This window comes from Mobula birostris, chromosome 13, assembly GCF_030028105.1.
Source record: "Mobula birostris isolate sMobBir1 chromosome 13, sMobBir1.hap1, whole genome shotgun sequence".
NCBI classification, from domain to species: domain Eukaryota; kingdom Metazoa; phylum Chordata; class Chondrichthyes; order Myliobatiformes; family Myliobatidae; genus Mobula; species Mobula birostris.
The window spans coordinates 53,451,012-53,469,224 of record NC_092382.1 but is presented as its reverse complement, the minus strand read 5'-3'; the positions used below and the strand labels follow the sequence as shown (position 1 = coordinate 53,469,224).

The following is an 18,213-nucleotide window of genomic DNA, read 5'->3' as shown; positions in this document are numbered from 1 at the left end:
TTTGTCACAGAGCCCAGAGTCTGGGAACAGCAAGATGGTAGGAAGCAGATGGTGATGATGGGAGGCTGTTTATTGGAGTCAAGGCCCGTGCCTCGTGGAGTTCCCCAGGGTTACACCCATTGCTACTTGTCATCTATGTCAATAATCTGGTTGATAATGTACAGGGTATGGATCGTGAGTGTGCAACAAGTAATTTCAAACAATTACTTCTTTTTGAAAGATGGTAAATATAAACAGCCCTCTTTCCCTCTCCACACTCAGAACCGACCAAAAGCTACTTCAGAAGATGCAAGTTCTTCAAATGAGCAAACACTGAGGGAACGTGTGTGAGTTTAAAGAGCTGGGATACTGACAGTACATTACCAGACCTGGAGTGATTGCAACTGGGTCTGACAGATGCATAACTTGTATTTCTGGGCACATTCAGTCTCACCACAACTATTCCCTGCCTTACTCTGTACAGTTATGTAATGTCTAAAGGACCAGTGTTTGAGTAAATGAGACTCACCAAACTTTCTCCTGATGAATCACTGGATTCTCCGAGTCAGATGGGTTCTCTCCAGTTGATGCTCTCAATCCTCAGGCTGGTTCACTTGTTGCTGTTCCCTCGTCTTCAGTCGTGGTTTGCTTCCAGTTGGGGTTTTTCTTCCAATAAATCTCTCAACGCAGGTCTAACTTTAACATGAAAGATAATGAAGTACGTTAACAATACAAAGGAGAACAAATATTTCTGCTCACTGAAATCTAAACATTGAAGACAAATATAATGATCTCAGTGAACAAATCTGTAATTGTCCCTGACACCTCACAAAACCTGATAAGGAATAGGAAGGAGTCATCATTCAGTCATGGTAAGACATGAGATGTAGGAACAGAATAAGGTGATTCGATCCATCGAGTCTGCTCCACCACTCAACCATGGCGGAGATTTATTCCAACACCGTATTCTTGCCTTCCTCCTGTAACCCTGAAGCTACTTAGCAATCACAAATATATTAATCTCTGTCATAAATATACCCAACTAACAGTCTCAACCAACCTCTGTGGCAACAAATTCCACAGATCAGCCATCTTTTGGCTGAAGAAATTTTTCTCATCTCAGTTTTAAAGGGAAGCATCTTTATTCTGAGTGTGTTGTCAGATCACAGACTCTCCGTCGAATGGAAACATCTTCTCCATGTCCACTGTATCCAGGCTTTTCAGCATTCAGTAGGTTTACTTAACCACCTCCCCTTTCACCACCCCGCCTGACCTCCATTGAGCACAGCCCCATAACCATCAAATGCTCCTCATTCATAAAGCCGATCATTCCTGAGATTATTCATGTGAATCTTGTTAGCAACAACTACACTGAACACATTCCCAAGTATAACAGACAATCAGGAAATGTAAACCATTCCAGTGTGAATGTAATAAAAATAAACTGGAATCACCAGAATCACTCAACAGGTAAGGAACTGCTGTGGGCAGAGCATCAAATTTAACGATTCAGGTTCACAATCTTTTGTCAGAATGGGTTCACAATTTCCCATTTTTAGTGCAGATCTCCAGCAACTTGAATTTCTGTTTGATTTCCACTGCCTGACAGACAGGTAACAGCAAGGAGGAATTTCCAAACACAGTTCAAACACTGAACCCCCAGGTCTATTTTGACTGGTGCTGTGACGCCAAACCAAGTTATCAGATGATTGAAGCTAATGAGAGAGATAAGGGAGACAATGGAGAAACGTTCAAAATGTTAATGAGAGAGGAGAGAGACATTAACAGAAAAGAGACACAATTCAGAATATTGACAGACCGGTTGCTATGAACCTGAACTGTTTGAAGTTTGATGGACAGGCGATACCTCTGCAGGGGTATAAAAAGAACAGGTTCGCTAAGGCACAGGACACACCACGAGATCATGAGATAACGAGACCCTGGAAGAGCGGTGTGCCCCCATAAGTTGGTGGGAGATTTGGAGGTCGGTTCGCGGGAACCGACCATAGACTCACAGGGTGTAAATGTACGATCGGTGGGAGCCTGGTGTGAATGTCCGCACTTGCCTGGGTGCCGGGATCACCACGGAAGAACGGTCGTATCCGGAACGGAGCGGTCACAGTCGGTGACCACAGCGGGATAGAAGACATAAAAGGGTCTGCTCGAAACCAACTGCGAAGAACATCAAAGGTCTGCCTGAATCAAATTTGCATCCCCCCCCTTCTCTCTCTCTCTCCAACGGCACAACAGCGATTACTGCGAACTGCACTAAGCTCAACTGAACTCTGCGTCACTTAAGACTGATCATTTTACCCCTAGACTGCGATAGAGCTTGGTTTGATTCCTATTACCCTAATTCTGTGTACATGTGTGTATTATCATTGCTAACCTGTTGCATTTATGTCCTTACGATTAGAGTACTGTGTTACTTATTTCTTTAAAACTTTATTAGTTCCTAGTAACCCAGACTCCAATGAGTGGTCCAATTCTGCTGGTTTGGCAACCCAGTTACAGGGTACGTAACGGTACAAACACAGAACAGCCCATTTAATCACAGCCTCTCCTCGTGAGGGATGGAATACAAACTCATTCTCTCCTCAGATTAACAGCCATTGCTTCCAAAGGAACTCCAGAGACAAACATCTGATCCCAGGCCAGGAATATTCACTCAACACCTCATAAACCCTGGCAGCTTGATCCCCAGGTCCATTTTACTTTGATCTAAAACTGTGATATCCCAGGACCCAACCTCACAGAGTCACACAGCTGAATCTGCCACTTACCCACCCTGAGAGTCTCACACATCGTTCCCGCATCTCACACTGGGTGGTGCAATCCGGGATTTCCCCACAACCAATATCCAGCTGCTCGAAATTTCTGCTTCATTGCAGCAGGATGAACATCCAGCCCCACCTGTAGAAGCACTAACCAAAGTCAAAGCCAAAACACCAACAGTTCCATATCACAGGATTATTGTCCAAGCACCAACTCTCCCAGTGCTGTTTGCTGCCAGTAAAAATGCTGCAGTGTGTCAGCCAGTCACAATTCAATAACTAGCATCTCCACACCAATACACAACAGAACTGGTACCTGATGACCCTCTGGCATTCCAGCTAACAAAAACTGATTCTGGAAATAACTCAGCGAGGCCAAAGGTGTAAATGAACACTTCACAATGAAGACAAGGTTAGAAGAAAGATTGCTGATATATAATACTGAGGTGGTAGGATACAGGGTGGACTGAGGTTAACCCAGATGGCTGATGTATATTGCTGAACCAGGGGAGGTGGGGTTAGGAGACTGGACAGAGGTTGAACAAGATGGGCAGGGATGAGCAGATGGAATCAGGTGGGAGAAGGGATCAAGGACAATCACTGATGGTCCTCCAGCAATACACAGATACTGAATGAATAGTACACACTACTGTATAAAAGATAGCAAAATAACAAAGTTAGAACAAACAACAAGAACTTAGTCATATATACTTTGACCCTCACCAAATTTTTATCAACACACCATAGAAAATTTCCCATCCGGACACTTATCATTTTTGCATGGTAACTACTCTGCCCGTGTCTGCGAGGAACTGCAGAGACCTTTGGATACAGATCTTGTCTTGTGCATACTGCACCAACCACCGTCGCTGGGCTCCTAACGTGCAGGAGCAATGTGTGGTTAAGTGCCTTGCTCACGGACACAACACTCTGCTTGGACTGAGGCTCGAACTCACGACCTTCAGATTGCTAGTTCAACAGGTTAACCACTTGGCCGTGTGCACATCACAGAAACCATTCTCCCCTCTAGAGTTCCCAGTCTGTCAGTGAAATCAAAGATCCCCACAATTTGGGATGTTCTCCTTTTTCACCCACCCCAAACAGGTAGAAGACACGACAGCCATGAAGCTCAATGACAAATGCGAGGAGCCTCAGGAAGCGAGGCGAGTTGGGGGAAGTTAATGGGACTCAGTGGCCAACATCAGATTTTACAACACAACATGGAGAAATATCATCACCCATCCGGGGATTCGGAGCACACACCACGTGATCTTGCGTCACAAAGCGGAAGGCGGGCAGAACTGCGGCACACAGCCTCACGTGACCTGTTGGCGGGAATTCCATTCAATTCTGCGGAAATAGACAGCCTGGGATCCTGGTTTGGATCGTTCAATGCAGATTAAGTGAAGTCTGCACATTTCTGACGAGCCCATCTAACTGGAAAATAAATGAGTAATTGGCCCTCAGTTTGGGACTCATGGCCAACATCGGATCTCCCCGCTCGGGATCGGTCTCAATACTCACCGTTGGGAAAGTGATATCTTCGGCCCGCAGACAGTGATCCCGACCCAAGAGGCGAGGAGCCTTTGCCGATCGCGTAGACGATTCGTTTCAGCACTGAGCAGAAAAAAAAACCGACCACCCGGACACAGTGAGCATGCGCGAAGTGATTGTTGCATCATCCAGAGGGCGGGGCCTCGGCTGCCCATCTGCGGTTAAACAGGTGGGACAAACGGGATCACGTGACTGGTGGGTGTCTCCCACCCCAGGCAGAGACTCCAGCTACCCACCACTCCGTAGAAAGAAACAAACTTGCCGCTCACATCTCCTCTCACCTTAAATGTATTAGACATTTCAACCCCCAGGAAAAATATATCTTCTGTCCACTCTGTCTCTACCTCTCATCATCTTACAAACGTCTATCCAGTCTCACACCAGCCTGCGCCACTCTGGAGAAAATAACCCCCGGTTTGTGAAACCTCTCGTTATAACTCATGCCCTCTAAAACAGGCAGTATCCTGGTAAACTCTTCTGCGCCCTCTCCAAAGCCCCGACATCCTTCCGAGAATGGGGACGACAAGAACTGTATGAGACACTCCAGATGTGGTCTAACTAGTTTTATAAAGCTGTGTTACGAACTGTAACGTTTTAGAAACGATCCAGCAGCAACAGAGTTCACACTGGAATCTGGTTTTGATGTTAAAACCACTATCTTTATTAGTATCTACTAAAAATATAGTAACAACGAAATAAAGAAAAGTTAACAGTATTGTGTAAATATTGCTCCCAAACTATCGAGCCCGAGGGAGCAAAGTTTAGAGTCTTGAGAAGGTAAAGTAGGAAAATTCAGTAATCCATGGAATAAATGATGGGAGAGAGATATTTGTAATCCAGGGTGAAACGTAGAGAAAAGGCCGTTACATCAAAATAACCGTCGTCGAAGTTCTTATCCGTTGAATCCGTCCACATACGAGTTATCAGCGAAAGTGACCTGTCACAGGAATACCGTCTTCCAGGGGTTACCACACAAGCGGTCCCCCAAGATATTCCAAAATCCACTCCTATGGATTATACGAAGTGATAGCCACACACATTCGTTGTGGTTCCCTGTACCGATGATCAAGAGCATAGGAGATTTCCGAGCCTCAGCTGCGACAAACTGAAGCTATCAGCTTTTCCAGTCTCTCTCTCTCTCTCTCTCTTTAGACTGGCCGACTGCCTGTCTGCAGATCGCTCTCTCTCTCTTATGGTTAAATCCACAGTTAGCGCCGTCAGCCTGTGACTGACGTCATAGCCCCGCCTCCTCACTCCGGCGCTCTTAAAGACACAGTCACAGTCCGACCGCAGGCTCGCAACAGCCGCAACACAACTTCCCGACTTTTCAACTCAGTGCTTCAACTAATAAAGACAACCACGCCATTTGCCTTCTTAACCACCGGATCAATCTGTGCAGTCTCTTTCAGGGAGCGATGAACTTGGAGTCTAAGATCCCTCTGTTCAGGGTTTTGCATTTAACAGTGTACCGTCTCATACATTCGACCAACCGAGCTGCCAAGATGATCATCACTAATCAAATCTCACTGAGATATCTCAGGTCCCATTGAATTTATTGCCAAGTGTACAAGTACGGGAAGGTACAGGTACAGAGAAACACTGACTTGTGGCAGCATCACAGGCGAGTACATTCAGATAACACACGGAACACAAATTATACGATCTCTGTCAGTAACAATCTATAAATATGTTTTATGTCATTAACAATGTATAAAATACATTGTGTCGTGATCAATATTAAAATGTGCATTTCGTGTCAATAACAGACTTGGAAATGTTGAATTTTGGTCCCTGTCTCCATTCCTCCTGCAGTCCACAACCAGCTCCTTTGTTTTTGTCACCATGAGGGAGAAGTTGTTTTCTTAACGCCACTGTGTCGGGGTGATGACTTCTTCTCTGTAGGCTGCCTCGTTATTATTTGAGATTAGGCCAGTCAATGTAGTGTCGTCAGTGAATTTCTTTCGCAGATTGGCACTGTGGGTGGCAACAAAAGTCATGGGTGCACAGAGAGTAAAGTAGGGGGCCAAGGAGACAACCCTGTGGGGTATGTGTGCTGAGAGTCAGAGAGACAGAGGTGAGGGAGCCCACTCTTACCACCTGCCGGCGATCTGACATGAAGTCCAGGATCCAGCTACACAAGGCAGGGTGAAGGCCGAGGTCTCTGAGCTTCTTGTCGATACTTCACGCCTTCGTATGGCTACTGCTCTGCCCATGACTGCAAGGAACTGCAGAGAACTTTGGAGAGCAGAGAACATCAGAGAAACAAACCTCCCCTCCATGGACTCTTCCTGCACTTCCCCTGTCTCGGAAAAGCAGGCCATGTACTCAAAGATCCTCACAACCTGGACATTCTTGCTGCAAACCCACTCCCCTATCGGGGAAGAGATACAAAAGCCTTAAAGCGCGTACCACCAGGCTCAAGGACGGCTTCCTGTCTGCGGTTATAAGCCAAATGAATGATAAAATGGACTCGACCCTACAATGTAAATCAACGTGACCCTGTACCATATGTCTATCTGCACTGCACTTTCTCTGCAGTCATAATGCTTTGTTACAGTTATTGTTTTGTCGCTATTCAGGTCACTGTACTGTTGCAATGTATAGATCTGGTGACTGAAGGCAGATGCAGGTTCATGAGGGACTGTTACTGTCAGATTCTGCAGTTCTTGCAGTTGCTCATCGCACCCAGGACTGACCCCTGGTCACTGAGCATTGGAGGAGTCTGTTCTGCTGATGTTAGCCTTAAACTAGACTGGTGTTTAATATTGTGGATCTGTGAAAGATAAATCAGTTCTGTATCAAATCCCGTGTCTCAGGTACATACTGTCTTTACTACACTCACAATGTACACTAGAGAGGCCACTCGGCCCATCTGGTCCTCGCCCATATTTCCGTTCCATATCAGTATATCAAAATCTATCCCTGCTGCTCCGCTGTCACTGTCCCTGTGATGACAGGTTGCAACTCCGTGGGATAGGAGATTTCCCTTGAATTTCATAGAATCATAGAAATCTACAGCACATTACAGACCCTTTGGCCCACAATGTTGTGACAACCATGTAACTTACTCTTGAAACTGCCTAGAATTACCCTACCTATTTTCCTAATCTCCATGTATCTATCTAAGAGTCTCTTAAAAGACCCGATTGCATCCGCCTCTATCACCGTTGCTGGCAGTGCATTCCACACACACACCACTCTTTGTGTAAAAACTTAGCTCTGACATCTCCTCTGTACCGACTACCAAGGAGCTTCAATCTATGCACCCTCGTGTTAGGCATTTCAGCCCTGGGAAAAAGCCTCTCCACACGACCAATGCCTCTCATCATCCTGTACACCTGCATGAATTTCCTGCAGGCGAGGACCGCCCCGTCTGCAAATGAAGCAGCAGTAATTTTGTGCTGCTCTTAGTTTTCTTTCTCTTCGCCTAGTTTAAACTTTGAATTTAAAATTTTTATTTGCTGATTCTTGAGGGGGAAACAATATGTCTATGTCTACAAAAAGTGGGAAGAATTTACCTGAACCTAGTGATAAAGGTAATGGGAAAGGAAAGGTGCAAAAGCAAAGATCTGATGAAATGCCATCGTGGGCTGAAGATATCGTTCGGACACTGAATTCAATTAAGAATCAGAATGGATGATTTAAAGATCCACTGGAAAAGAATAGTAATGAAATGAAGTCATTTCTGGGAAAACATAAAGACCTGGAAACTCAAGTTATTACACATGAAGAGGAATTGAAGATAACTAAGCAGAAGTTGCCTGAAGCTACAACTCATTTGCAAAGATAACAAAATAAGATTATAGACCTGGAAACTAGGGCTCGCCGAAAGAATATACGAACTGTTGGGCTGCAGGAAGGAGCTGAAGATGGAGATTTAACTGCTTACTTTGGTAAGCTTTTCCACACTTTATTTCCTACCATTCTATCAAAGCCGCCTGCTATAGAAAGGGCACACAAGGCATTTACTTCGAAATTGAAGGATTCTCATAAACCAAGATCTGTTCTGGTTTGCTTTCATCACTTTAAAATTAAAGATCAAATAATGCGACAAGCAAGAAAACAGAGAGTTTTTAGATTTATGGAAACTGATCTCCGCTTTTACGAAGATTACCCAAGAGAGATAATGGAGCAAAGATCAAAATCTCACCTGGAAGGATGTTTGGACAACGGGGGGAGTTCGGCCGTCCGGCCCTTTCACTGTGACCCCCGAACTCCACATCAAATCCGTCCAAACGAATCTGGGTGAACTTTAATGACCAATAAATATAATTCCTCTCTTTGATCAGCTGTCAGAATGATTCCCTGACTCTGAGAGGAAGGGGTATCTATGATCCACATTGTCAGGGTGTTGAGTTTACCAGGAGACAAAGACTGCAGGGACGGGAGGTTTTCTGGTCACTAATACACTGTGTGTGGACCCCGCTGGCAATTCTGGTGTTGTGACCCGAATCGAGACAAACACCACGCTGCCCACTCCACCAACAACACGGCACAGCCGGACACATAACAGGGGACTTTACATCTCACAACACTGGATTCAGTGATGAAACCCGAGATTAATGTTGTTGTCCCACTGAAATCATAAGAAATGTCCATTGAGGTGTTTTTAAATACCAGCGCTCCACCACCCGCCTGACGTCACACATGGTTCCCCTCGCGCGTATCGACGTCACACATGAGCTGCTGCGCTCTCGCTGAGGCAGTTTAACGGCTGAGCTACCGACCACGAGACCCCTCCACCCCTCACCTCCGCTGCGCTGTAGTCATTGGCCCGAGGCGATGTCAATCACTGGTTACACCCAATAGCGGAGGCGGACCAGCCGAGAGGGCGTTACCCCGCTGGCATCTCTTCTCAAAGAGGAACAAACCCCAAAGTAAATGCCCGCTTTCTGATTTATTTCCATTTCCCTCCGAGGGAAGTTGGGGCGTTTGTGAAGCGTCTCCTGCGGCCGGAGTCTGATGTATCGCTGAGAGGTAGGAGGAGACCGCTCGGCCCGTCGGTTTGATGCCGGTTCCCCGGGGAGGGAGAGGATGAAGACGGTGAGAGAGGGGGCGGACAGGATGTTTGTCCCGGTGGGGACAGGAGGGGCTCATCTGTGGAAATGTCTGAGCCCACGGTGGTGGCGATTCACCACATTGGGGGGCAAACACCGGCAGACTGTTGCCCTGCAAGCGGGGACAGGACTGGAGTTGGGAGGGTGGGTGAGGAGAGGAGATTTCGGATAGTGGGGGTAAGATCTCGAAAGATGATTGCTAATGCCTCCACATCCCTTCAGCCACCTCTTTCAGATCTCTGCCGTGTTCACCATCTGGTCCAGGTGATCTATTTACCTTCAGACCATCTCTGTTTCCCAAGAAACTTCTCCCGAGTAACGTAACTTTACACATTCTGACCACTGACATCTGGGACTTTCATATTCCTGCCAGTGTCTCCGACAGATAAGAGTGATGTACAATACTTATTCAGTTCATCTGCCATCACCTTGCACCCCCACCCCATTACTACCTCTCCAGCATCATTTCCCAGTGGTTTCCACCTCTCTTTTACACCATATGTACCTGAAGAAAAATTTGGCATCCTCTTTAATATTACTGGCTCGCTCACCTATGTATTTCATCTTTTCCTTCTTAATTACTTCAGTTGCATTCTGTTGGTTTTTAAAAGCTTCCCAATCCTCTAACTTCCCAGTAATTTTTGCTCCATGCCCTCTCTTTGGTTTTTATGTTGTTTTTTGGTTTCTCATATCAGTCACAGTTTTGTTACCTTACCTTCAGAATATTACTTCCTCTCTGTGATTTGTATATCCTGTGCTTTCCGAATTGCTTCCAGAAATTCCAGCCATTGCTGCTCTGTTTCATCCCTGCCCGTATTCTTCTCAAACCAGTTTGACCAATTCTGCTGTCATGCCTCTCTAGTTCACTTTATTCCACACCTGACTTTACCTTCTCCTTCTCTAATGTCAGGGTGAATTTGATCATATTAAGATCACTTGCCCCTAAGGGTTCTTTGAACTTAAGAGACCTAATTAATTCCGCTTCATTACAACACCCAATCCAGAATAGCTGATCACCAAGTGGGCTCAACCATGAGCTGCTCTAAAAAAGCATCTTGCAGGCATTCTAGGAATTCCTCCTCTTGAGACCAACATCATCCTAATTTTCCTAATCACCCGCATGACAATCCGCCATGACTATTGTAACATTGCCCTTTTGGCACGCATTTTCTATCTCCCATTTTATTTTGTGGACCACATACTCACTGCTGTTTGTAGGTCTCTATACAATTCCCATCAGGGATTTTTTTTTTTTTTACATTTGCTACTCCTTAAATCTACCCACAGATTCTACACCTTCCGACCCTATGCCACTTCTTTCTAATGATTTTGTTTAATATTTTACCAACAGATCCACACAACCCCACTACCAGCTTGTTCTTTTAAGAAACATGTAAGTATCTGGGAAACAAGAGGACCTGCAGATGCTAGAAATCTAGTGAACTACACACAAAGTGCTGGAGGAGCTCAGCATGTCAGGCAGCATCTATGGATGGGAATCAACATTTCGGGCCAAGACCCTTCATTGGGACTCTTGACACCCACATATCTGGAATATCAACAAGCAAAGAAAATAGAAAGTAGTGCAAAATAGGGAAAACCTTTAACAAAATTTAGTTCAAAATTTTTTTAAAAACTGCCAAACAGAGCTCAATAGTTAACAAATTCAACAAAGGCAATAAACATCTTCATCAATTGACTTTTTTTTGAAATAAAAAAAATATCTTGGTCCCATTTCAATCAGTCAAATTTACAAAGATAAATAAGAACTTTAGAAAAGTTTAGAATAGACTATTTACACTCAAACCCACTTAGATTAACATTACCTTGGACAGGAGGAAGAGAAGTAACACACACGAAAAAAAAAAAAATCACACAACAGTCAGATAAAACTTCTAAGTATCTACTTTCATCAAAAATGAACAGGATTCAGCACTCCAGGTGTGTGTATGCCATCGTGATAAGAAATACAGACCAGAAAACTTAAATGAGAGGCCAACTCAGAAAAAGGAATCATCACAATGGAAAAAAACATTAACCAGTCGAATGAGTATGACCCTCCATGGGAGACATCCCAACGATCTGAGCAGACAAGATAGTGACAAGGAAATGTGGAGCACCTGACTGAGAGTTGGAGAACTCTTCCCAGTGTCACGTACACACAACCCAGTAAAAGTATCAGCAGCAGTAGAACACACGTTACGTGGTATCTTATGGTGTTGTTTCACTAAGTACCGGAGACAGAGTTTAAAACAGAACTGATTTATTTGTCACAGATCCAGAATATTAAACTCCAGTCCCATTAAAGGTGAATATGCAGTAGAAGAAACTTCTCCCATGCCCAGTGACCAGGGTGCAGAACTGGGTGTGGTGAGCAGCAGCAATAATTGCAGAATTCATAAACTTAAAACTTTTCTGACTACAGTAGTGTGTCATAAAGTTACATACATGACTGAACACCTTCCACAGTCACAGCAGGTGAACAGCATCTCCGCTGTGTGAACTTACTGGTGTCCCTTAGACCAAATAGATGGGTGAAACCCTTCCTTCAGTCTGAGCAGGTGAATGGCCTCTTTCCAATGTGTACTGCCTGGTGTGCCAATAGGTCGGATGACCGAGTGAATCCCTTCCCACACACTGAGCAGATGAATGGCCTCTCCCCAGTGTGAACTCGCTGATGCAGCTTCAGGTGGCATGATTGAGTGAATCCTTTCCCACAGTCTAAGCAGGTAAATGGCTTCTCCCCAGTGTGAACTGACTGGTGTGCTTGTAGGCTAGCTAACTGTGTGAATCCCTTCCCACACAACGAACAGGTGAATGGCCTCTCCCCAGTGTGAACTCTCTGATGTACCTTCAGTTGAAATGACCGGGTGAATCCCTTCCCACAGTCTGAGCATGTGAACGGCCATACTCCAGTGTGGACTGACTGGTGTCTCTGGAGGGTGGATGAGTGATTGAATCCTTTCCCGCAGTCTGGGCAGTTGAACAGCCATTTCCCTGTGTGGGATGCCAGGTGTGTCTGCAGGCTGGATAACTGAGTGAATCTCTTCCCACAATCTGAGCAGGTGAACAGCCTCTCCCCAGTGTGAACTGACTGATGTGTCAGCAGGTGAGATGACAAAGTGAATCCCTTCCCACAGTCTGAGCAGGTGAACAGCCTCTCCCCAGTGTGAACTTGCTGATGTGCCTTCAGTTGAGATGACTGAGTGAATCTCTTCCCACAATCCGAGCAGGTAAATGGCTTCTCCCCAGAGTGAACTGACTGATGTGCTTGTAGGCTAGCTAACTGTGTGAATCCCTTCCCACAGTCTGAGCAGGTGAATGGCCTCTCCCCAGTGTGAACTCTTCGATGAACCTTCAGTTGAAATCTCCCAATGAATCCCTTCCCACAGTCTGAGCAGGTGAATGGCCACTCCCCTGTGTGAACTGACTGGTGTCTCCGTAGGGTGGATGAGTGAGTGAATCCTCTTCCACAGTCTGAGCAGGTGAATGGCTTCTTTCCAGTGTGGGCTGTCTGGTGTGTCTGTAGGCTGGATAACTGAGTGAATGTCTTCCCACAATCCGAGCAGGTGAACGGCCTCTCCCCAGTGTGAACTGACTGGTGTCTCAGTAGGTTAGATGATGAAGTGAATCCCATCCCACAGTCTGAGCAGGTAAATGGCCTCTCCCTGGTGTGAACTGACTGGTGAGCCAGAAGGTTGGATGATTGAGAGAATCCCTTCCCACATTCTGAGCAGGTGAATGGCCACACTCCAGTGTGAACTGATTGGTGTGTCTTTAGGCCAGATGACCTAGTGAATCCTTTCCCACAGTCTGAGCAGGTGTACGGCCATTTCCCAGTGTGAACTGACTGGTGTGCCTGTAGGTGGGATGACTGAGTGAATCCTTTCCCACACTCTGAGCAGGTGAAAGGCTTCTCCCCAGTGTGAATGCGCTGATGTACCTTCAGTTGACATGACCGAGTGAATCCCTTCCCACAGTCTGAGCAGGTGAACAGTCTGTCCGCAGTGTGAATTTGCCGATGCACCTTCAGTTGAGATGACAGAATGAATCCCTTCCCACAGTCTGAGCAGGTGAATGGCCTCTCCCCAGTGTGAATTCGCTGATGTACCTTCAGTTGAGATGACAGAATAAATCCTTTCCCACAGTCTGAGCAGGTAAACGGCCTCTCCGCTGTGTGAACTGCCTGGTGTGCCTGCAGGTTGGATGAGCGAGCGAATCCCTTCCCACATTCTGAGCAGGTGAACGGCCTCTCCCCAGTGTGAACTGTTTGGTGAGCTAGTAGGTTTGATGAGCGAGTGAATCCCTTCCCACAGTCCGAGCAGGTGAATGGCCGTTCCCCGGTGTGAATTCGCTGATGAGCCATTAGGTCAGATGATCGAGTGAATCCTTCCCCACAAATTCAGCAGGTGGCCAGCCTCTGCCCAGTGTGAACTGACTGATGTGTCCGCAGGTGGGATGACTGACTAATTCCCTTCCCACATACAGAACAGTGAGTGGCCGTGTCCCAGTGTGGAATTGCTGATGGACTTTCAGTTCAGATGACTGAGTGAATCCCTCGATCCACTTCTTAATGGACAAGAAGGGCAACACTGGCGTGTTGTCTCTGAGATTCTGGGAGACAAATTCCTTGCCGTGCTTAACCTGTGAAAAGATTTACAAAATACATCAGTGGGTGAAGGCAACATTTCAGATGAGATCACTTTAGTCACCAAGATGTGATCTGACATCACACTGTGCTTGGGCCCTGACGATTTCTGCACTTGTCTTCCGCAGGGTCCCAGGGAACAACTTGTCAGGGCCTGGGGATTTATTCACGGTAATTTGCCTTAAGACAGGAAACACCTCCACCTGTGTAATCTGTACAGGGTCCATGAAGTTGATGCTGCTTTGCCTCACTTCTATAGACTCTGTGTCCAACTCCTGAAAAATAGAGATGCAAAAAAAAAATTTTAAATCTCCCCCATCTATTTTGTCTCCTCATATAGATTACCGTTCTGATCGTCCAGAGTGGGCATGGTTCTGTATTGACATTCTCCATGTTTCTGTGGCAGAGAAGCTGGCCAAACTTGTTTGGAAGGGATACGGTAGGAATGACAATGGAGCAGCAATGGCTGGAGTTTCTGCGAGCAATTCAGGAGCTGAGTGATTGATACATCCCAAAGAAGTGGAAGCATTGTAAAGGCAGGAGGACACAACGGAGGCTAAAGTGAGAAGCCTAAGCCAACATAAGAACCAAAGAGAGGCCAAACAAAAGAGCAAAAACTGCTAGGAAGCTTTTAGAAAGCAACAGAAGCTGACTAAAAAAAAATGTCAGATGATCTCAGGGCGTGGAATTATGATTATTGTAGTCATTAATGAGTCTTTGTAGCACCCAACAGTCTGAGGCATTTAGAGGAACAAAATATCTGGGGCCTCGATATCTCTTGAAAACCAAGGTTCCCTGCACCAGCTACCTTTCAACTTTTACTTTGACAGGCACATACAAACCCTAACCCTCAAAACTTCACTTCTGAAGGCCTCCCACTTACCAAGTACTCCTTTGTCAGAAAACAGCCTGTGCCAATCCACACTTGTCAGATCCTTTCTGATACCATCAAAATTGACCTTTCTCCAATTGAGAATTGAACCCATGGTTCAGTCCTCATTTTTTCTATATTAACTTGGAATCTCATGACATTATGATCACTACATACAAAGTGTTCCGATACACTAATTTCTGTTACTAGCCCTGGATTATTTTCTAATAGCTTATTGCACACTTCTATGTCGGGAGTTCTACGTGCTGACTTCAGGCACATTTGACAAACTCTACCTATCCAGTCCTTTTATATACGGGAGCCCCAGTAATCTTTGGGAATTTAAAATCGCTCACTATATGAAGCATTCTTTCTTGGCATAGTCTGTGATCTCTCCACAAATTTATTTCTCTGAATTCCTCAGATTGTTGGGTGCAAACAAGTCCCAGCAATAGCTACAATATCACATTCCATGCCCTGAGGTGTCTGGTGTCAAGAAAACAACCTCTCTCTCATTGTCACAAAAACAAAGGAGCTGATTGTGGACTACAGGAAGAATGGAGACAGGCTAACCCATATTTGCACCAATGGATCTGGGGTTGAGAGGGTGAACAGCTTTAAGTTCCTCGTCAGACACATCGCAGAGGATCTCATGTGGTCTGTACAACAGTGCCTCTTTCACCTCAGACGGTTGTAAGAAGTTTGAAATGCAGCCCACAATCTGAAGAACTTTCTGCAGGGACACAATTGAGAGCATCCTGACTGGCTGCATCACTGCCTGGCATGGGAACTGTACTTCCCTCAATCACAGACTTTGTAGAGTGGTGTGTACAGCCCAGCACATCTGCAGTTGTGAACTTCCCATGATTCAGGACATTTACAAAGACAGGAGTGTAAAAAGGGCCCGAAGGATCATTGGGGACCCGAGTCACCCCAACCACAAACTGTTCCAGCTGCTACCATTTGGGAAACAGTACCGCAGCATTAAAGCCAGAACCAACAGGATCCGGGACAGCTTCTTCCACCAGGCCATCAGACTGCTTAATTCATGCTGATACAATTGCATTTCTAAGTTATAGTGACTGTCGTGTTCTATTATAACTTACTAAAAATTGCACGTTGCACATTCAGACGGAGATGTGACATAAAGATTTTTACTCCTCATGTATGTGAAGGATGTAAGTAATAAAGTCAATTCAATTCAATTCACCCTCTCCACTATCTGTTCTGTCATTCTGGCTCCCATTCCCACTACAACTTCAGTTTAACCCAGCCTGTCTCCACCACACTAGCACCAGCAAGCCTTACCACTACGACATTAGTCCCCTTCTAGTTCTGGTACCCTAACTACTGAACCCACATCACCCCTTTGACTTTCCTCTGCCAGGTAACCCCCCCCCCCACCTCCAACAGTTTCTAAAGTGGTAGAATATATAGACCACAGAAAACCTACAGCACAATACAGGCCCCTCTGCCCACAAAGCTGTGCCGATCATGACCCTGGCTTAGGACTACCTGGGCTTACCCATAGCCCTCTATTTTTCTAAGCTCCATGTAGCCATCCAGGAGTCTCTTAAAAGACCCTATTGTTTCTGCCTCCACCACCACCGCCAGCAGCCCATCCCATGCACTCACCACTCTCTGCATAAAAAAAAACTTACCCCTGATGTCTCCTCTGTACCCACTTCCAAGCACCTTAGAACTATGCCCTCTCGTGCTTGCCATTTCAGCACTGGGAAAAAGCATCTGACTATCCACATGATCAATGCCTCTCATTATCTCGTACACCTCCATCAGGTCACCTCTCATCCTCCATCGCTCCAAGGATAAAAGGCTGAGATCACTCAACTTATTCTCATAAACCATGCTCCCTAATTGACACAAAGTCCTTGTAAATTTCCTCTGCACCCTTTCTATGGTCTACCTGTTGTTGTGGGGGATGGCCACAAGAGTACTGTACTCTGCGATGGCTACTTAACCTCATTCCCCTTCCTGACTCTCACCCAGTTTCATGTGTCCTACACCTTGGGTGTAACTCACCTCTGTTCAATGTCATATCAATCACCCCTCCGACTCCTGATTAATCCAGAATTCATTCATTCCCAGCTCCAACTCCAATATCACTGTCAATAATAATTTTTATCTGCTCTGGGTTTGATTGACTTCATCTGCACTCTCACACAACCTATGTAGCAGGCCTGTAGTGGATAATGAAGGATTTTCTCGACAGAGCATTTGAACACCGTCCATACGTGACTTGCTTGCTAACTGATGCTATGAAAAGTCATTTTTTCAAATATCGCTCCACTTCTTCCCACTTGCAAATTCTCCAGCAACTTTTGCGTCACCACAATACACACAGGTAACACCAGTTTCTGTTTTGTACATAAATATTTCCCCTGAACCCTCCCCCAGGTGACTGACAGTGGTAAACTCATTGATGGCAATGTCAATGAATATGAAAGGAAGGGCAGTAGTCTGTCCCATTGGAGTCTGGCACATTTGTGATGTGAAAGCTACTTGTTGCCCAGTGCAAAGGTGTTTGATATCATTATGTACCCAGACAGAGTGGGTCAAAACATGTTCTCACGGGTGGAAAAGTCCAGAACAAGAGGAGGTAGAACAAGCAAAACACACAAAATGCTGGAGGAACTCAGCAGGGCAGGCAGCATCTATGGAAAAGAGTACTAATGCTGAGTTCCTCCAACAATTTGTGTGCGTTGCTTGCATTTCCAGCATCTGCAGATTTTCTCTTGTTTGTGATTGGAAGTAGAACACACCTGGTGATGTAAAAGATTATGTTCCCTTTCCCAGAGTTCCCAATCCTTGCATTTAGATAGCTGGAGCTCAGCTCTGTCTGAGAGATCCAGCGGTTCCCATTCCCTCATCAGCCGGAAGCTCCCTGGGGCCCGTGTGCAGATCGTGGGGCTGAGAGAGAGGGTCGAGAGCAGGACTGTCCCGGGATTGCGGGTCACGGTATCCGCATCTCACATCAATTGTCCTGAAGTCGGTATTAAAATCCCGCCCGGAGATTCTCTCTTACCTCTTGCCGATCCTCCCGAGGCCTTTGTGTATTGCGCGCATGAGTGATATTCGGGAAAATGCGCAATCCTGACGGCTGCGAATGTGATCGGTGCTTCAGCGACGGCTAAATTTCCAACTCCCGGCTTTATGGGTAACCAGGGCACCATTAAAAGTTTCCGCAAGCACCGCTTCCATGTCCATACCTCAGTTTTTTTTGTGTGTATAGAAAACTCAGCAGCTATTTTAACACAGAAAGCGGCTCCCATAAACAACATACTCTATAGCAACTGGTATTCCGTGTATCTA

General features: G+C 45.7%; 2 protein-coding genes across 3 annotated transcripts in view; both read right to left on the bottom strand.

Moving 5' to 3' along the window:
• LOC140206844 (NACHT, LRR and PYD domains-containing protein 3-like) overlaps positions 1 to 4,428 on the bottom strand; it is a 33,062-nt gene extending 28,634 nt beyond the window's left edge. Inside the window, exons 1-2 of one of the 2 annotated variants that reach the window (XM_072275093.1) lie at positions 4,278 to 4,428; positions 509 to 675 (exon numbers count right to left, since the gene is read on the bottom strand). The gene's annotated coding sequence lies outside the window, so the exon portion shown is untranslated. The remainder of the gene's footprint in view (positions 1 to 508; positions 676 to 4,277) is intronic. The other variant, XM_072275094.1, reaches the window with a different exon arrangement.
• A 6,875-nt stretch (positions 4,429 to 11,303) lies between these two features.
• LOC140206847 (uncharacterized) overlaps positions 11,304 to 18,213 on the bottom strand; it is a 69,082-nt gene continuing 62,172 nt past the window's right edge. The window contains exon 5 of the mRNA XM_072275096.1: positions 11,304 to 13,737. Within this exon, the coding sequence (XP_072131197.1) occupies positions 11,913 to 13,737 (1,825 nt within the window). The 3' untranslated portion in view covers positions 11,304 to 11,912. The remainder of the gene's footprint in view (positions 13,738 to 18,213) is intronic.